Source organism: Orycteropus afer, unplaced genomic scaffold (genome assembly GCF_000298275.1).
Source record: "Orycteropus afer afer isolate SDZICR_OR568_19922 unplaced genomic scaffold, OryAfe1.0 scaffold00219, whole genome shotgun sequence".
In the NCBI taxonomy this organism is placed as follows: domain Eukaryota; kingdom Metazoa; phylum Chordata; class Mammalia; order Tubulidentata; family Orycteropodidae; genus Orycteropus; species Orycteropus afer.
In genome coordinates, this window is record NW_006921806.1 from 3,970,743 (window position 1) to 3,991,941 (window position 21,199).

The window sequence follows — 21,199 nt, forward strand, 5'->3', positions numbered from 1 at the left end:
GACAGACTGATCACTAAATTTTATTTAAACTTTATAACACATATGGCTGGTGGGACCTCTAGCCCCTGGGGGTGGTGACAGCCTGGTCTGGGTGTGGCCTGGTCTCAATGTCTTTACTGGCTCCAGGGGTGCACTCCTGACCAAGCCCCTCCCCGTGGAACCCTACTAGGCCAACCCTGGCCCTTTTCACTGGCCTTCTTAGTCCTCACTGAGTGACAGGAGGGAGGCAGGCTTAGTGGCAGTCAGTTCCGGAGAGGGAAGGAGGTGTCCAGACTATTGTGGAGCTGCCTGACTCCTTCTCCTCTTCCAGGTTGAGTATTTGCATCTATCTCCTGCCTGTGGCATGGCACCCTCTGGCTCAGCAGTGGCAGGAGTAGAGAAGCAGCCCTCCTTGGACCCCAGCCCGGGCCAGGAGCTCAAGTCCTGGCGGGGCCTGGTGTTCTGCCTCTGCTTTTACGGCTTCATGGCACAAATGCGGCCTGGGGAGAGTTTCATCACACCCTACCTACTAGGGGACAGAAATTTCACCAAGAAGCAGGTAAGTAGTGGCCAGCTGAGGTGGGTCTCGTCGGTGGGGGGATTGTGATTTGAGTGTGGGGTCTTTGTCATCCCAGCATCACTGGGATAGGCGGGCAGGTGGGAAGAGTCAGGTGGCTACAAGATTATGGGGCTGCCTGGATCTTGTGCCCCAGTGCCCTATCAGACTGAAGGGCCAAGGCTGAGGGTAGCAGGTCCAGCTGAAGGGTTCTGCCTTGGGGTCTTTCTGAGGAAGAGAGCTAGGTGTGGGGAGTGCTTGCTCCATGCTGTTCCCCTGCCCCCCACATCCCCCAGCTCCCATCCCTTTCCCCAATTCCCACCCCACAGTTCCCTTCCCTTCATTCCCAATCCCTTACTCCCATACCCTCACCTCCCCCCAGCATATGTGCACCATCTCAGGCCTGAGACCGGAGGAGGCCAGGCAGGCTCTGACCCTTGGAGCTTGTCTACATTCCAGGCCCCATGTCAAGCTCTGTTGGATACTTGATTCCAACAGAGACTTAGGCAGCTGTTTGCTAAGGAGATTATTGTAGGAATGTTTCTTTCTTGGCAGTGGGTCAAGGGTCTCACTGAGTCTTTACTAGTGAGTATGCATGGGTCCCAAGTCCCTGGGCAGGGGTGTCTCTCCAGCAGTTCACCCAGATGTAGAATAGGGGTAACAGGCTGTATCCAAAGGAATTCCTGTTTGAACTCTGTATTTTTAGAGAGGGTTAGTTGGTGACAAGTACCTTCATAGGGCTCATGTCCATACTGGTAGTCACCTCAGCCTTGCCCCCCTACCCCACTACCTTGACCTTATCCCCTCTAGGGTCCCATGGCACTTTCTGCCCTGAGCACTGGTCCCAGGCCCCTTGGAAGCTGGGGGTAGGTCTAGGACCTCCTGCCGTCCTTTTAGGATGGCCACTCATCCCTGCACTCCAAATCCCTGGGCCTCCTGTATCACACCTTCATCGAGTCCCCTGTGTTTTCTTAGTGAAGCTCCTGGCTCTCCTTGCTGGTCTTGGCCCCCATCCTTCCCAAGCTATGGACTTTATCTAAATCAAATGCAGGTGCTGTGACAATGAGGTATGTCCCTTCAGAGTGCCCTCTTGAAAAGTGGTAATTCTGCCATATGACTGTCCCCACATTTGATGCCACCCCAGTGTTGGCATGTCCCAGGTGGGACCAGTGCCCATATCTTCCTCCCCAACATCCCTTCAAGTCCCGATACCTCCACACAAAGGCACCAGCTCTCCCTCATGCTCCTGTCACTGACTGGATCTGACCCTTCAAAACCTCTCTCTGCTCTGGGAGAAGATACCTCTGAGGTTGTTTTTAGGAATGAACGTTTCTTGGGAAGCTGTCGTTAAAGTAACAAAATAACAAACACCTGTACAGCAAAAAGTCGTAAGCCCCATCTGCTGTCTGCTCAGATCACATATTAACTGGTTAAAAAAGTAGATTCTAGAAAACAAGCCTTTTGACCAGGCCCTGGAATGTCATTAAGGGGATTTTAGCCTTTGTGGTTGTCTAGCAGTAGCAGAGCCCGTGGATTTGAGCAGGCTCAGCCCCGGGCTGCATGATCAGGCCCCCTGCCCCGCTGACTGAGTGCCCCACCTGCCTTCTGGGCACTGTGGAGCCATGTCCTTGCTGGGCACTTGTATGGCAGATGTACGCCAATAGTGTCTGCAGAACACATCTTTGCAGCTTGGTTCTTACCCAGTCTGGCTGGGGAGATTTATCCCTTTAAGGTCCAAGAAACTGGTATTGTTGTGACCTGAATCCTCTCTCATGGGATTGGACCACAGTGCATTTATCCTGTCCTTTGCTGGTGGATGGTGAAAGGCTTTTCCAGGTTCTTTCCCTATAGTCACTGTCCCCTTGGCATGTGTTCTGCTTGGGGTACCCGCAGGCAGAGGGGCAGCCAGACTGGCATTCTGCTGACACTGAGATGCTCACCTGTCACACTTCTGCCACAGCTGTGTGCATCAAAGACTCCTGCTCTCTTCCTGCTGGCTCTGCTGTCTGACTTGGGCCCCTGCTGATCTGATAGGTGGGAAAGGCATCTTTCTGCTGTTTGAGGGCCTGTTTGCTTCCTGCTGTGGCTGCTCACCGTTTGTCTGGGTTTGTTCTCGGAGACCACCTGTCTAAAGCCATCCTGTGTTCCTGTCTAGCTGCATGCCTTCCACACTGCCTGAAAGAGCTCCCTATGTCTTTAGGGTTGGCCAACATGTGTCACAAACATGTTTCACTCCCTGGGTTTTCTGTCTTTTATGTTTGTGGTATCCTTTTTGTTTATAGTGGTCTAGTTTTAAATTCAGCCACATTTTCATTCATTGGCTTCTGCTTTGAGACTTGACTTTTGAGCTGCTCCTTCCCTGACTTTATGGAGACCCCCATGTTGGTTGCTGCAGTTTGTGCTTTTCATATTCCATTCTTTGATCATTTGGAATTATTTGGTGTGAGAAGTGAAGTATAGCCCTGAACCCCATAGAGAGCCCTTGCCCTGAGACCTGTAAAGAGCCATGCTGCCTTCTTCCCAGCCTGGCTTGAGCTGCCTCTGGTTCTCCTCAGCCCTGAGGCATCGTAATGTGTGTCAGCTCTTCTTAGACTCCTTTGTCCATCCATTCCTGCCCAGCCCCATGTGTCCATTGGCTCCCACCCAGCCTTCTCTGTCCATTCATTCCTGTCCATTCCTGCGTATTCTTGTACGTCTGTTTGTTTGTCTGCTTGCATGTCCATTCCCTCAGTAGGCTCACTGGTAGCTTCATCAAAACTCAGACTTCACAGCTACTTCATATGTGTCATGGTTTCTGAGAGATGCTTCTTCCGGACTCCGCTAGACTCATGGGCAGACCCAAGCCCTGGCCCTGCTTCCTCAGGTACCAAGACGCCATCACAGACTCAGTGGGGGGCAGCTGTGTGCTGTCTCTCAACCCTTAGCCCCAACTGCTGTGGGGTTTTGGGTCACCTGTGACCTGGTCTGGGCCTGCTGTGCTTCCCACAGCCCACTCATCCTAGAACTTGCTCTTCTACTCTCCCTTGCTGCTGTCCTTTCTGCCAAGGCCCTCATTGTCCAGTCACCCTTCCCCCCCGCCCCCCAACCACACACATGCCCATCCACTCGCCTGGCTACAGTGCAGGCTCCACTCTGCCAGTCTGGCTTGTTCTTGAAGTGGAAGGTACCTCGCCTGGTTTGCCCTCGTTCTCCACATGTCTTTGCAGACCACCCGGGGCCATGCCTGAGCCATTCTAGATTTTTAGACTCAGCTTCTCACACTCTCCCCTTAAATTTGTTAGGGATTAGCCAGCCAGATGGTGTGTGGAAAGCTCTTGGCAAGGGCTGGGCTCTGGCCAGGAAGAGGTGTTCTCATTTCTGTGCTAGTGCCAGGGTGTCTAATAGATGCTCCCCCCGCTCCCAAGCCTTCCAAGTGTGGCTGAGGTCACAGCCTTCACAAAGCTCCTGCACAGTTTGCCAAGTCCAGCAGGAAGTAGAGCATGGGGCATTGCAGAAGGCAGGCTGGGCTGTCTTAGCCAAGGGTGTCACTTGGGGTAGACAAGTCTGTGGTGCTCAAGCCTGGGCTTTCATGAGATACCCTCAAGGTGCACACTCTCTCACCCCCACACTCCCACCCTGCCCCCAGCACTGGGAGCCAGGTGACTTGAATCAAGAATGCTTAGAGTCCAGTGATTGAGAGTTCATGCTCTTCCAAAACATGTATCTCAGGATTTAAAATTGTGGGGATTTAGGTGAGTGTTTCAGTCCTGTACTGTGTACTGTGGAATGTCCCCAGCAGAATTGGGGCAGCATCCTAAGATCAGATGTTATTATCTCCTCAGCTTAGTCTGTGAGAAGCTACAGCACGTGGATAGTGCTAAAGACAGATGGCTCATGCTGATCTGGGCGAGACTTCATTAGATCAAGTGCAGAGTCCTCTGGGGTCTTCATTAGGGGGTCAGTGCTAGGCATGGGCCTATAGTCAGTGCTCTGCTCATAGGCACTTCTGTGACCAAGACTTCCTATGACCATGCTGGGGGTGGGGGGACCATGAGGTCTTTCTGCGCCTGCGTTCAGGTCTCGAAGCTGTCTGTGACCCCACCTGGTTGTCCCTATCTAGCTATCAAGGTTGATGTGGCTGAATCTGAGTCTGCAGAGTACCAAGGCTGGCTGGCTGGACGCAGACGAGGCTGCTGGCACTCCCTGGCCAGGGGCAGGGGCAAATGTATGCATACCTGTGTGTGCTTGCTGATATGAATAAGGCACTGCTCCACTTTTGAAGTCTGTTAAGCAACAGTTCCACACGGGGACCCTGGAATAAGAGAGAGATCACAGGGTCATGTAACAATGGCCCTGCAGACTCTTCAGGTCTGCTTAGAAGTACAGACGAGGCAGTACTCCTAATTGATATGTGTGCAAGGTGAGGCTCTAGGGGCCTTTAAGCCTGGCCCTCCTGCTGTTCTCCACTTTGACCCACAGACTCCTTGGGGTGCTATGTGCTCAACTGTCCCCTGCACCCAGCTCTCTGTGCGCCAGGCTATCCCGAGTCCAGCTATCCCCTGTACCCAGCTGTTCCCCATGCCCAGGTGTCTCTCTGAGCTGTTTCTTTCCAAAATGGAGTAGGTCCTCAGGAGGCTAACCTGTATGCTGCCTCCTCACAGAGCTCAAGATCATGGCCAGTGACAGGGTCCTGGTGAAGTCCCCCTATGCTGGCTCTGGCAGGAGCCTTCCTGGCTGAGCAAGGCACAGCCATTTGCCAAGAACCCTCCTCCACACAGGTTGTTTGACTGCCCAGACCTGATCCAGAATTTTTATCTCAACAAAGGGCCCAGATTCCGTGGCTGAGGTTCCCAGGGTTTTAGGGGACTGGCCCTGGCCCTGGCTCCTGTCCCCACAGGGACTGGCATGCACAAGGAATACCCCGAAGTCTGCCGTTTTGAGCCCCTTTGTGCTCGGTTTTTCTGGAACAGAGCCAGAGGGCTTACCTTGGCTTCTGCTGGGGTGATGGCTCAGGCAAGCCTGCTAGGCAGGGAAGCTGTACAGTGTTTTGGGGGCCAGGTTATCCCCACTTTGGGTGTCCCAGCTTGCTGAGCCAAGTTGCCCCTGCCAGACATCATGTCTTGGGTGCCCAAACATGACCAGGGCATGCTGAGCAAGCAGTATGGTCTGACCAGCCTCTGCTGACCTTGGGGAGTGGGCGGTGGGTGGCGCTGGAGTAGCCTACACATTCCCATTTGCTGAGTGGCACTGTGGCTGGGCCTGAGGCTTGGCTCTAGGTCTCCTGGGTCCTTGTCTATAAGAGATGACCAGCCTGGGTGCTGTGGGGTCATACACCTGCCTGTTTACAGGTCACCAACGAGATCACGCCGGTGCTGTCCTACTCCTACCTGGTGGTCCTGGTGCCAGTCTTCCTGCTCACTGACTACCTGCGTTATAAGCCAGTGCTGGTGCTTCAGAGCATGAGTTACGTGTCCTTGTGGTTGCTTCTGCTCTTTGGCCACACCGTGCTGCATATGCAGTTTATGGAATTCTTCTACAGCATCACCATGGCCGCCCGGATTGCCTACTCCTCCTACATCTTCTCCCTTGTGCCCCCTGCCCGTTACCAGCGCATGGCCAGCTATTCACGGACCGCTGTGCTCTTGGGTGTCTTTACCAGCTCTGTACTGGGCCAGGTACTTGTCTCCGCAGGCCGCCTCTCCTTCACTGTGCTCAACTACATATCCCTGGGCTTCCTTGTCTTCAGCCTTCTGCTCACCCTTATTCTGAAGCGCCCCAAGCGCAGCCTCTTCTTTAACCGCAGTGTGCCCACTCACCATGCTGCCTTGCCCTCTGAGCTAGACCGCATGGCCCCAGGTAGCCCCAGCAAGCCAGCCAATGGCAAGCTTAAACTCACGCTGCTGGCAGCCTGGCAGGACTCGGTGCTCGTCCGCATGTTCCGAGAGCTGGGTGCCAGCCTACGACTGCCACAACTACGTCTCTGGTCCCTCTGGTGGATCTTCAACTCTGCCGGCTACTACCTGATCCTCTACTATGTGCACATCCTGTGGAACATGGTGAACCCGACCAGGGACAGCTCAGTGGTCTACAATGGTGGTGCGGATGCTGCCTCGACTCTGCTGGGTACTAACACCGCCCTGTGTGACCTGCCACCCTCATAATGCACTGTATCCCCCAGGTGACCCCAGGGACCTAGTAAAATGCTTTCTCCCCCAGGCGACCCTGGGGGTCCCCTAATGTGCTGTCTTCCCCAGGTGCCGTCACCTCCTTTGCTGCAGGTTTCGTGAAGATCCACTGGGCCCTGTGGTCCGAGCTGGTCATTGCCGGTGTCACAGTCACCCAGGCTGGCCTCATTTTCCTCATGTACAGCACCAGCAACATCTGGGTCTCTTATGTCACCTTCGTGCTCTTCCGTGGCGCCTACCAGTTCCTGGTGCCCATTGCCACGTGAGTCAGACACGGCGAGTGAGTGAGCTTGGGTGGGGCCTACTAGCTCTGGTGTTCCTCCTCTAATCAGCTCCAGGTGCTCCAGAGCAGGGCTGGCCATGTGCTTGGTGGACACATTGTGCTGCTGGGTGGGTGACTAACAGGTGTCCACATGTAGGAGGCTGGCTTTGGGAATGTGTGGGGATCAGAGGGGTGGTGCTGCTGTGAGGATCTGGGCTCTAAACCTGGAGGGGTGGTGTGTCACACCAGGGGGGCAACGGGGGCCCTGGGCACCTTGAGCCAGCCACTGTCAACTGTTCGCCGCAGGCCCTGTCCCTATACAGGTGAGCCTCCTGCCATGCCCTCAGGTCTCCTATCACTACTGCTTGGTATCGAAGGGCTCCCTGAGTACAATTGGCTATACTCTTAATTGGGAAGTAGGATAGGAACATGAAGGTCAAGCAGCAGCCTCCTTCAATGACCCTTCAGGGCTTGCCAGGGCAGGCTTCGCACTGATGTTCTGCCTGGATATCATGAAGCCCTCCCTCCCAGTCCCCTTCCCTTTCCCACAAAATCAGCTCTGCTGCCTTGTTCTTGGGCTAGGGTCTTTCCCCCCCTTGCCCTGTGCTCTGCTGGGCAGTGCTCACTACCAGAAGTGAGACCATCTCAGCCTTGTCTTCTGCACTAGGGTTGCCCTGATGCCTTGTTTTCTCATGCACTGCATAACTCAGGACCCTCCACTACCTGTACCCTCCACTGGCAAGGGACATCCCATGCTGCCTGCTGGCTGGCCCTACTTATACCTCTCACATCTTCCCAAGCTGTGTGCCTGCATGCTCTAGGATCTCTGCCCTTGCCTTTGCACTTGGGCTTTCCCTGGACCATGCTGTGCTACCAACCGGTCCACCCCAGGTACTCACACCAGGGATCCTTGCTCTGAGCTCTCCCATTCATCCTGACCCTATTCCTGTCACCCTCAAATAGGCCAGAGGGATTAGGAGTGTGCACACCTGGGTGGACATGTGTGCATGCACACACAGCATGCATGTACTCGTGTATACATGATGCACATTCATACACAATGTGGACTCATTCATGGCGTGAGGCACCCAGTGCATACATACAACATGTATTCAAGTGCACATCGTGGACATGCATGTGTATACCCATATGCACACACATGTGCCCACCCATACACAACATACTGCATAAGGAACTTGGCCCTCTATGCCTCCTCCAGCTTCCCTTTATATGCTTGCTCTCACCTTTCCATCCAGTGAGAAGGTCTAGCAACCAGTCCCATCCCACTCTGAGGATGTCGCCCCAGCTTATACACTCTTTATGATGCCCTGGCTCCCCTGGGGGCACCCTCTGGACCTCATATGAATCAGAATGACTCTCTAGCATGCTTTCCCCCAGGTTTGTTTTTTTGAGTTTGGGGAGTGCTATAGGCTCCTGAACACCCAGAGCTGCCCCTCCGGAGATGACCCTTCCCCAGTCCTCAGGCCACACCTCTTCCAGGTACAAGGCCTGCATTGAACCAGCATCCTTTCAGTCTTCCAAGGGGCCAGTACTGCCTGGGCTATGCCCATACCACAGCCACACTCAGGCTGCCTGTCAGCTCCAACTAGGACCTTGCTCCTGGGTAACATTTTCCTTGCTGAAGACCCAATTGGTGCTGAAGTTCAGGAGTCTATCTCGACATGCAGACATCAGGTCCCACATCCATCCCTGCTGTTCCCACTCACTGTGCACGTACAATGGGTCCCTCTTGGAAATGACTCACATACCACTTTGTTTAACCCCCATAAGTAGGTGAAGTCCATTTCAGTGTTCCACTGTAACAGGCAGATTATTCTCACACTTGCATTTTTCATCTCAGATTCTGACAGTGACCCTCAGGCAGACTCCTAGAAGGAATTGGTCTGTCAGAGGGTGTGTGCTTTTGAAAGGGGCTTTTGGTGAACACTGTATACCTGCCTCCCAGGAATGTGCAGTTCCTTCTTCACTGCGAGCTCCTGGCACTCTCAGGGTCTGCTTTTGTTACAGTGAAGCCAACTCTTTCATGGCCTTCAAAACCAAAAATCCAAACTCACTGCTATTGAGTTGATTCCCACTTATAGTGACCCCCTTTGGGTTTCTAAGGCATGGAAGTAGATTGCCCAGTCTTCCTTCTGCGCAGCAGCTGGTGGATTTGAACTGCTGACCTTCTGGTTAGCAGCCAAATGCTTTATCCACTCTGCCACCAGAGCTCCTTTGTGTCCTTAGTGACCTTTTATTTATTTATAATATTTTATTGTGTTTTTGGCGACAGTTTACACAGTGAAATAGGTTCCCATTTAAAAAACTATACATATTGTTCAGTGACACTGGTTATGTTTTTCACAATGTGTCGACATTCTCACTATTTCCATTCTGCTTGTCCTGTTTCCTTTGATCTAGCTTCCCTGCCTCCCCTTATCTTCTCATCTTTTCTTTAGAGTACAGTTGACTGTTTAGTCTCATATAGGTGACTATTTAAAGGAGCATAGTACTTATTAGTGATATTGTTTATTTTATGAGCCCAGTCCACTATTTGACTGAAAGATGACCCCTGGGAGTAGATTAGTGATCATTTTAATATCATGTTTGTGACTAGTAAGTTCACATCTTGTGCCTTTCTATAGATTAGTGTTTTTTCCTTACTTATCTATAGTACGCTTATTACCTATTAGAGTGAGGATAGCTGGTTGCCATGGAGTTGTATCTAACTCATGGTAAGCCATGTGTGTTACAGCAGAACTGTGTTCCGTGGGGTTTTCAATGTCTGATCTTTCAGAAGTAGATCACCAAGGCACCTATGGTAGATACGAACCTCTAGTGTTTATGTCAGCAGCCCAGCACTTAACTATTTGTACCACCCAGAGACTCCATTAGAATGAGGATGGATATTGTCATGTAGGTTACATCTGTCTTCTCATTTTCTGCTTTACTTTCATTTTTACACGTGATGATTGGAGCTGGCCAGGTGAAGTGGCAAGGTGGTCTTGTCCACATCCTGCCCCGGGTCATAGATGCTGGGCTGAGGGCAATGGTGTAACCTCAGGTCAGCTTCATCTGTTGTCCAGGCCCTTTCTTCCTAGTTTTCCTGCTTTCTTCATCACATACTGAATTCGTGTCTATGCTGGTTTCCACTTGGGCTTTGTCTTCTCTTCTGCCATCCTGAATATCCTGGCATTTCATTGACTTACTATTGCTTTTCCTGAGTCCACCAAGAGCGTGAAGATCTAACAGTGAAAGTCTCTTGGCCTCACATCAGTCTTTTTAATGTTTTCTTTGGATTGTTTATTCTTTTATTTTTAGATGAATGTTAGGACATTTTTTGTCCTTTTATTTTTTTAAAGCCCTTTTGGGATTTTAATTAGAACCACATTACAACATTAATGTACTTTGCAGAGGGCTTGGAGCTCTGACATTTTATTTCTCCCTGTTGGGAGAGTGGTCTCTCTCTTCAATTACTTGTCAGGAGTCTTCATCTGAAAATGTAGAACTAAACTCAAGATCATAAAAAAAAGACCAGATTTACTGGTCTGGTGGAGACTGGTGAAGTCCCTGAGACTGGCCCTTAGTCACCCTGCAAGCCTGGAACTGAACTTGGCCCCTGTGCCTCAACTTTCAGCTGAACAGTAGGCATATTGGGTGAACAGTAACACCAGGGAAGTATGTACTCCTAAGTACAATCAACCATAGAAGATCAAAAGGGCAAAATTTGCCCCTGGATAAAGCTCAAAAGTCAGGAAGGGATAGGAAAGAAGGGCGAAGAGAAATGGTAAACACAGGGAGGAAATGGAAGAGTTATGTTGTGAGATTGCCATCAGTGTTACTAAACAAAATATGTATGAGTTGTTGGATGGAAAACCAATTTTCTCTGTAAACTTTCACCCAAATCACAATAAAAATTTTTTAAAAAAAAAAAAGTCATCTCGACTTGTCCAGACTACTAGTATTCCTAAGTATGATTTCTACTTTCAATTTTTTAATTCCTCCTGCTTTCCTGATCTATCTTATTGTTCCTTCCCTAACTTATTGAGTTAGATACTCAATTCATTTACTGACAAAAGACTAATTTGATAATTTTCCTGGTGACTGCCATTTGCCCACACATTTTGCTAATATCCTGTTATCGTGGTTCTTATTGTCAGGGAGTTTATAACGATTTTGATCTGGTTTCTGCTCTAGAGTTAAGTAGAGTTTTTGAGCATCTCCCTGTAGTTATGTTTTATACTCATTTGGTTGAGTTGTTGCATCAGGCTGTGACGGCCTGAACCACGTGCCCCCAACCGCCACCACACTGCGTGCTCCAGGCAATTGGCTTGGTCTGTTGGGCTCGTCCTCCTGGAGCCCTCTTGGCCTAACTGGTCCTGCTTAGTGGGACACACACAGCTGGGTGTGGACACAGAGTATGTTGAAGGGCAGGTGGACTGCACCTGATGGACATTTCATTTCCAGAGAGGCACTGTCTTCTACCAGAGTGGGGTTTCCATGTTGCACTTCTTAGTGCTTCCTGTCCTCCTCTCATTGAATCCTGACTTCTGTTTGTTTTTCCCCATTAAGGTTTCAGATTGCATCTTCTCTATCAAAAGAGCTCTGTGCCCTGGTCTTTGGGATCAACACATTCCTTGCCACCATCCTCAAGACCACAATCACAGTCATCGTATCAGACAAGCGGGGCCTGGGTCTCCCAGTCCGCTCACAGGTATGCTGGGTTGGGCTGGATATGTTCTTCCAGGAAGCTGGTCATTTCCCTCTGTCTGCTGAGCCCAGACCACAGCTCCACTTTGGGATGAGGGTGTACACAGTGTGGATTAGAACATCTCCAGCTGTGCATACTGGGACTGACTCAATTAGAGCAGGAGTGATAAGAAAGCTCAAGCTGGGGGCCTGTGCGATGAGAGACAGACAACAGAGGAGGAGGAGGAAGGTGTTTAATTTACCTCTTCATTCCATTGGTGAAGGAGGGATTCCTGCCATAGGGTTATAGGGATGGTCATACACAGGACGGTGACACGGGACGGATGAGAGTGACAGAGTTTACTGGTCACATAGACTCACAGTTTGAGGGAGGAGGACACTGTACCATGCAGGGCCACAAAGGGGCTGTCATTGGGAACCGAGTGAACAAGCAAGGGTTGTGGGAGGCAAGCTTTGTATTAACAAGAGGTCAGGGTGACCCCTGTATGCTGCAGGGGTATGTGATTGGCTTGTTTGAATGATTTTGTGGGCTGATAGGAAACTGAAACCTACTCAAGGATGAGCGGTCACTGTACCTGGTCCCCACAGTAAGGATGGTGGTTTGGCTAAGGGGCTTTCTCCACAGGAGCAGAGGAAGGCGGAGAACTTACAGTGAGGCCATTTGAGGCCCTCCAGATGTCAGGTCTCAGATGTTAGGGCAGCACTTAATTGGACCTTGATTTCAGGCCTTACACCACCAAGGGCCAGAAGGAAGTACAGGAGGAAACCAGAATCTGGCTGCTGGGGAGGCGGGAGGGACTGCTGCCTCTGCCTGCCCACACCCAGCCTGCCTGTGCTGCGTCTTCTTGGGCCCTGGTTTATCCGGTAAATGCTGCCCCATCTGGGCAAGCACAGCACGCTCCAGTAGACCTCTGCACCCTTCCTCAGAACCCGAATTACCTCCTGCTTACTGGCAGCAGCAGTGGTTACTATGGATAGGCAGATGTGGCCCTACTTGGGCTGTGGCCCTACTTGGGCTATGGCCCTCTCACCTTAACTGTGTGAGTGCTGAAAACCCCTCAGAGGTCTCCACATGCCCCCTGCCTCCCTTTGTGGCAACCTATCAGCCTGTTCAACATGTTTGAAAGCCAGAGGAGGAGTACCACCTGATAGAGGCCGGGACTGACTTGTGTCACCCTGCTCTGTGGTCCTATGCAGTGGGGACTCCTCCACAGTGGGCTTCTGAGGGGCCCACAGGGGCTCAGTGGGAAGGGGACTAAGGAAGTCTCCTCCTCAAAGGGCTGTCTGTAGAGGGAGTACACTATGCCCCTCCCATGTGGTGATACAGCCAAGACCCATTAGAAGGTGGGAAGCGGGCAGATTCTGGCCTGTAGATCCTGGCAAAGCCCCAGGCCACCTATGAGGATTAGCATCAGGCCCAATCAGGGTGACTGGAAAACATTCATTTTCACCAACTGGCTTCATTCTGGGTTAAAAAGTAACTCAAGGAGTGGGGTGGCTTGTTTGTAATTAGAAATACTGATAGTGCCAAAAGGGAGTTAATGTCAGCTCATTCTGCCCATCTTTCACCATGTATGTGTGTCTCCTTCAGGTTCTACCGGGAGTGGTTAGAAAAGGGAGTGTGCTGGGGGTGGTAGATGAGGAAATCTTGGAGACTGGTGGGGAGATAAGGCAGAACATTCTTTTGGTGTCAGGTTTAAGAACTCTTTGCCTAGCCCTAAATCCCAAAGATTTTCTCCAGTTATTTTTAAAAGTGTTAAGAGTTTTGCATTTTACATTTAAATCTGTGATCCATTTTGAGTTGACTTTTGTGTAAGATGTGAGACTTAGGTCAAGGTTTATATTTTGCCTATGGACACCCAATTGCTTTAGCATCATTTGTTGAAAAGGCTTTAGCATCATTTCCCCCATTGAATTGCTTTTGTACGTTTGTCAAAAGAACAAGGCAAGGATGTCTGTTCTCACCACTCTTGTAGTCATATTTGTGTGGTCAATTTCTGGATTCTCTATTCTGTTCTATTAATCTTTGTATCTCTCCTGCTAATACCACATTGCATTGGTGATATAGCTATAAGTCTTGAAATTAGGTAGACTGATTCCACCAACTTTTTTTTTTGGTCAAAATTATTTCATCTATTTTAATTCTTTTGCCTTTCCACGTAAATTTTAGAATAACCATGTCTGTATGTACAAAAAATCTTAATGGGATTTTGATAGGAATTTAGTTAATCCTGTATATCAGTTTTGGAAGAATAGATATCTTTATTACATTGAGTCCTTCAACCCATGAAAATGATGTATCTCTCCATTTATTTAGATCTTCTGTGATTTCTCTCAGTATTTTGTAGTTTTCAGCATATAAGCTGTAGGTATTTTGTTAGATTTCTATCTAACTATAAGGAACTCTGATGGCACAGTGCCTAAGGCATTTGACTGTTAATCAGAAGCCTGGCAATTCAAACCCACAAGCCACTCTGTGGAAGGAAGATGGGGCAATCTATTTCTGTAAAGCCTTGGAAATACAATGGGGGTCTCTATGAGTCTGAGTCAACTCAATGACAGTGAGCTTGGTTTTATAGCTCACTATTTCATTTTTATTTAGCAATTATAAGTGGTATTGTACTTATAATTTTGTGTCTATGTGTTCATTGGAGCTCTGGTAGCATAGTACCTAAGGCATTTGACTGCTAACCAGAAGGCTGGCAGTTCAAACCCACCAGCCACTCCTTGGAAGGAAGGTTGGACATTTTACTTTCATAGCCATACTGCCTCAGAAACCCAAGGAGGGGTCACTTATGAGTTGGGTTCGACTCAACGACAGTGAGTTTGGTTTTTTTCTTAACATGTTCATTGGTTGTGTGATGGTTAATGTTATGTGTCAACTTCACAATGCCATGATTCTCAGTACTATATAATTATCTTCCATTTTGTGATCTAATGTAAGGGTTATTTCCTTAGCGGTGTGTAATGTGTCCACTTTATGTCGATGTCCTGGCAGAGCTCTTACTCTCAATCCTGCATCCAATTTGTCATCATCTGATCTCCAGTTCTGGGTGTGAGCCGGCATCCTGTTGCTTGACTCGCCAATTTTGGGTTTGTCAGCCCTTTCAACCACATGAATAAGGAGAAGCCTCTTGCCTGACACCTGACCCATGGATTTGAGACTTGTCAGCCTCCACAACTATATGAGCTATTTCCTTGGTATAAATAACTCTCTTTTTTCTCTCCCTCTCTCTCTCTATATATATTTAGGGAGCTCTGGTAGGATAGTGCCTAAGGCATTTGACTGCTAACCAGCAAGCTGGCGGTTCAAACCCACCAGCCACTCCTTGGAAGGAAGGTTGGGTAATCTACTTCCATAGTGATACTACCTCAGAAACCCAAGGAGGGGTCGCTGTGAGTCGAGTCTGACTCAACAGCAAATAACAACAACAAAAACATATACATTTAAGGAGACCTGGTGGTGCAGTGGTTAAGGCATTTGGCTGCTAACCAGAAGGTCATGGTTCAAACCCACCAAGCTGCTCCACAGGAGAAATATGTGACAGTCTGCTTCTGTAAAAGATTTATAGCCTTGGAAACCTATGGGGCAGTTCTGTTCTGTCCTGTAGTGTCACTGTGGGTCAGAATCAAATTGATGGCAGTGGGATATATTCACACACACACACACACAAACTTCATTGGTTTTGCTACTCTAGAGAATCCAGCCGGCAAAGACTATATGTTTCTATGTTTGTGGATTGTTCTGTTTTAAATAGGGCTATCAAGGAAAACTCACCCATAAGGAGACACTTGAGCAAAAGACCTGGAGGGAGTGAATTAGATAATCTTGTACAAATAGTGATCAAGTAGTAAATTTGCATGATAGATCACATGATAGAATTTTGTAAGGCCAATGACTTATTTACTGCAAATACTTTCCTTCAGCAACACAAATGGTGGCTATATATGTGGACTTTGCCAGATGGAGTACACAGGAATCGGATTGACTACCTCTGTGGCAAGAGGCTATGGAAAAGCTACAGCCAAAACAAAGCCAGGAGCTGATTGTGGACCAGACCAACTGCTTATATGCAAGTTCAGGTTGAAGTTGCAGACAATATTAAAAGAACTCCATGAGAGCCAAAATATGACTTTGAGTATATCCCTTCTGAATTTAGAGACCATCTAAAGAATAGATTTGATGCATTGAACACCAAAGAATGAAAACCAGAGGAATTGTGGGCTGACATCAAGAACGTCATCCATGAAGAAAGCAAGAGGTCATTAAAAAGACAGGAAAGGAAGAAAAGACCAAAATGGATCTCAGAAGGGACTCTGATACTTGTCCTTGAATGGAGAGTAGCTAATACAAATGGAAGAAATGACAAGATAAAAGAGCTGAACAGAAGATTTCAAAGAGCCGCTTGAGAAGACAAAGTCATTTATTATAATGAAATGTGCAAAGACCTGGAGTTAGAAAACCAAAAGAGAAGAACATGTTCAACATTTCTCAAGCTGAAAGAACTGAAGAAAAAATTTAAGCCTTGAATTGCAATATTGAAAGATTCTATGGGCAAAACATTGAATGATGCAGGAAACACCCAAAGAAAACAGAAGGAATACTCAGAGTCACTATACCAAAAAGAATTGGTCAATGTTTATCCATTTCATGAGATGGCATATGATCAAGGACCAATGATATTGAAGGAAGAAGTCAAGGCTTCACTGAAGGATGTGGCAAAAACAAGGTTCTAGGAATTGACAGAATGCCCAATGAAATGTTTTCAGCAAACGGAAGCCGCACTGGAGGCACTCGCCCACCTATGTCAAGAGATGTGGAAGACAGCTACCCAGGCAACTGACTGGAAGAGATCCATATTTGTACCCATTCCAAAGAAAGGTGATCCCACAGAATGTGGAAACTACCGAACAATATCATTAATATCACACGCAAGTAAAATCTTGCTGAAGATAATTCAAAAAGTTTGCAACAGTATATTGACAAAGAACTTCCAGAAATGCAAGCTGGATTCAGAAGAGGACATGGAATGAGGGATATCATTGTTGATGTCAGATGGATCTTGGCTGAAAGCAAAGAATACCAGAAAGATATTTACCTGTGTTTTATTGACAGTTGTTGTTATGTGCCTTCCTTGGATTTCCAAGGCAATATCACTATGGAAGGAAGATTGCCCAACCTTCCTTCCGAGTTTTATTGACTATGCAAAAGCATTTGATTGTGTGGATCATAACAAATTGTGGATAACATTGAGAAGAATGGGAATTCCAGAACACTTAATTGTGCTCATGAGGAACCTGTACATAGACCAGGAGGCTTCTTGTTTGAACAGAACAAGGGAACACTGCATGTTTAAAATCAAGGAGGGAGTCAGGGTTGTGTCCTTTCACCATACTTATTCAATCTGTACGCTGTGAAAATAGTCTGACAAGCTGGATGTGCTAGTTAAGGTTGTGTGTCAAAGTTCGTCTGGGCCTGGTTGAGTGGCTGGGCAGCTGGTGGTAGTTATTCCCCATTATGAGACTGGCAATCAACTCGATGGTGGGATCTACCACAAGCAGCTGAGTAGCTGCTTTAGGGATATGGTCTGCTTCCCATATGTAAGCAGTGGCTTTGGGAATGATCTCTAGCCTTTTGGCTGCATGTAGCCAAGTTGTTGTTCAACAGCCTGCCATGCGCTGCTGATCCTGGGACTTCATTGAGATTTGAATTAATGGCCTGCTGTGTTGTTTGGTAACATTGGGACTGTGCTTTTTTACTTGTCAATCTTGGGCTTGTCAGCCTCAGCAGCTAGCAGCTGAGTGAAGAAATGCCTGCAGCTTTAGTGGGCTGGGATCAGGAGGCAGAGCTGAAGCCCAAGGTTGAGGGCCTTTCACCTAGCCCCTAGACCCTGGCACTTTGAACTCAGACTTAAAGCTTCCAAAATTACAGGAAAGTAAACCCCTGTTCAAGCCATTCCATTTGTGGTATATTTCTGTCAGAGTGTCACTAGGTAACCAAAACCCTGGGCTATATGAAGAAGAACATGGCATCAGGATTGGAGGAAGACTCATTAACAACCTGTGACATGCAGGCAACACAACTTTGCTTACTGAAAGTGAAGATGACTTGAAGCACTTATTGATGAAGATTGAAGACTACAGTCTGCAGTATGGATTACATCTCAATACAAAGAAAACAAAAATCCTCACAGTGGGACCGATAAGCAGATCATGATAAATGGAGAAAAGATTGAAGTTGTCAAAGACTTCATAATATTTTGTTCTACAGTCAACAGCAGTGGAAGCAGCAGTCAAGATACCCAACGTTGTATAGCATTGGGCAAATCTGCTGCAAAGGATGTCTTTCAAGTGCTGAAGAGCAAAGATATCTCCTTGAAGACTAACGTGTGTCTGACACAAGCCATGGTATTTTCAGTCATCTCATATGCATGTGAGAGCTGGACAATGAATAAGGAAGACCAAAGAAGAGTCGATGCTTTTGAGTTGTGGTGCTGGTGAAAAATGCTGGTAAAGTGGAGGGTAAAAATAAAGAAGTGGAAGAGCCTCAACAATGTGGATAGACATAGTGGCTGCAACGATGGGCTCAGGTATAGCAAGGATCATGGAGCTGGCACAGGACTGGGCAGTGTTTCATTCGGCTGTACATAGTGTTGCTATGAGTTGGAGATGACTTAGCGACATCTAACAACAACAGTAAATTCTTAACATGAAACATTTTAGTTCCATTTTCAAAATGACTTGAAATACACTTTCTCACGTTTAAAAATTTAAGGACTAACCAGAAGGCTGGTGGTTCAAACCCAAAAGCCACTGTTCGGAATGAAGATTGGACAATCCAGTTCCATAGAGGTACCGCCTCGGAAGCCTGAGGAGGGGTTGCTATGAATCAAATCAACTTGACGGCAGTGAGTTTTTTTTTTTTTTTTTTAATCCAGTCTAAATTCTGAGATTTAAGATGGCAGTTCATTTGAGAAATTTACAAGTCTTTCAAAGGACAAAGCCTCAAATCATTAGCTTTTGAAGTAAAGAATATCTTATATTTCTTTGCCATAGTTTTAAATGTAAAACTTAATATAGCAGTGATGATAAAAGCACATTTCAGTGCCTTACTTACCTTTGGAAAAGAACTGAATATGCATCACAACTGTAGCTACCTTCATTCCCTGTCTCAATCTTTGTAGCACTCGGAGCACTCTGCAAACATTTTTTGAACAGAAAGTATACTCCGGAGATAAGAGTATTATCATCTTTGCACAGCAAAGGAGGCATGACATCAATTCACCATTTTCAAAGATAGAATATAGGTTAAGAAGGCTGGTGGTTCAAACCTATCAACCACTCCTTGGAAGGAAGACTGGGCAATCTACTTCTGTAGAGATACCACCTCGGAAAGCCAAGGAGGGGTCACTATGAGTCAGAAATGTCTTAACAGCAGTGATTGAGAATCCATAATACTTTTTATTGAATTTATTACTGCTACAGAGTTCTTGCATTGTCAGAACTGTGCCTAAGAATTCAAAGAAATGGTACAATTGACAGCCTCATCTACCCATCATACAGTATATAAAACTTAATTCTTATACATTTTGCTAATTTTACAGTCTCTTAAGAAGTTATAAAAAGAGTTGGAATGTTAAATATCCTGAAGGTCTTCAGATTTCTAGTCTAGTATGCCATTAAAAAACATTTCTGTATTTTAAGTATCTTACAGCAGCACCTTCACTTCTCAGTAGCAAGTTCTGCCTTAGTTATCTAATGTGCTATAGCAGAAATATCACAAATAGGTAGCTTTAACAAACAGATACTTACTTTTTCACAGTTTAGGAGGCTGGAAATCTGAACTCAGGCTGGCAGCTCTAGGGAAAGGCTTACTCTCTTTCAGCTCTGGAGAAAGAGCCTGTCTCTTTGAGCTTCTGCTCCTGGGCCATCTTCATGTGGCTTGGCATTTCTCTTCATCTCTTGCTTGCTTAGGAGCTCTGGTAGCGTAGTGCCTAAGGCACTTGACTGCTAACCAGAAGGCTGGCAGTTCAAACCCACCAGCCACTCCTCGGAAGGAAGGTTGGGCAATCTCCTGTAGTGATACCACCTCGGAAACCCAAGAAGGGGTCACTTTGAGTCAGGTCTGACTTGATGGCACATAACAACAGCAACTTGCTTGCTTAATGTCTTATATCTCAGAAGAGATTGACTTAAAATACACCCTGTGCTAAGCCTTCTCATTAACATAACAAAGACAGCCTCTTCCCAAATTAGATTATAACCACAGGAGTAGGTTACGATTTACAACATGTTTTGGGGGGGTGCAATTCAATCCATTATAGCTAGTATTTAGAAATATAATTGATATTTGTCTTTTTAACTTGCATTCTACAGCCTTCTTAAACTCACTCCTTTATACTGGAGGGTGTATTTTTTTCTGTTTGGATTATTTGGGATTTTTTGTATAGATGTTATCATCTGACCTGTTATTTTCTTTTTGTGCCTGATACACTAGCACTGAGGAGCTCTGGTGGCGTAGTGCCCAAGACATTTGACTGCTAACCTGAAAGGCTGGCAGTTCAAACCCACCAGCTACTCCTTGGAAGGAAGATTGGGTAATCTGCTTCTGTAGTGATACTGCCTCGGAAACCCAAGGAGGGGTCGCTATGAGTTGGAATGGACTCGGTGGCAGTGAGTTTGGTATGGTTTGACACTAGCACTGTGTTAAGTAAGAGTGGTGAGAACAGACATTATTGTCTTGTTCTTGATTTAACAGGAAAAGCATTCACTATTTCACTATTAAATGTGATGTCAGCTAGGAATATTTTGTAGGTATTTTCTGTCAAGTTGAAGAAGTTCCTCTCTATTCCGAGTTTTTTGATGGTATTCATCATGAGTGGATATTGTTTGAGCGAGCCCATTATTTTAGCCACTGTGTCAGTCAATCTCAAAAAAGGTGTTCCTCTTTTTTGTTGACCCTCCGCTTTACCAAGCATGATGTCCCTCTCCAGGGATTGTTCCCATCTCAGCATGACCAAAGTGTGGGAGATGAAGTCTGTCCATTCTTGCATCTAAGGAACATTCTGGATTTATTTCCTCCAAGACAAATTTGTTTGTTCTTCTAGAAGTCCATGATGCATTCAATGTTCTTCACCAACACCGCAATTAAAATTCATCGATTCCTCTGCTGTCTTCCTTATTCATTGTTTAGCTCTCACATGCATATGAGGCTATTGAAAATACCATGGCTTAGATCAGACGTACCTTAGTCATCAAAGTGATATCTTTGCTCCTTAACACTTTAAAGAGGTCTTTTGCAGCAGATTTGCCCAATGCAGTAAGTCCTTTGATTTCTTGACTCCTGACTCCATGAGCATTGATTGTGGATCTAAGTAAAATGAAATCTTTGACAACTTCAGTCTTTTCTTCATTTATCATATTGGTCCAGTTGTGAGGATTTTCTTTTCTTTATGTTGAGGTGTAATCCATACTGAAGACTGTAGTCTTTGATCTTCATCAGTAAGTGCTTCAAGTCTTCTTCACTTT

General features: G+C 47.1%; 1 protein-coding gene across 1 annotated transcript in view; it reads left to right on the forward strand.

Annotated features, from left to right (window-relative positions):
- Positions 1-343: 343 nt before the first annotated feature.
- The window catches only part of SLC19A1 (solute carrier family 19 member 1), a 31,857-nt gene continuing 11,001 nt past the window's right edge, over positions 344-21,199 (forward strand). The window contains exons 1-4 of the mRNA XM_007948709.2: positions 344-538; positions 5,863-6,637; positions 6,769-6,961; positions 11,534-11,675. Of these exons, the coding sequence (XP_007946900.2) occupies positions 344-538; positions 5,863-6,637; positions 6,769-6,961; positions 11,534-11,675 (1,305 nt within the window). The remainder of the gene's footprint in view (positions 539-5,862; positions 6,638-6,768; positions 6,962-11,533; positions 11,676-21,199) is intronic.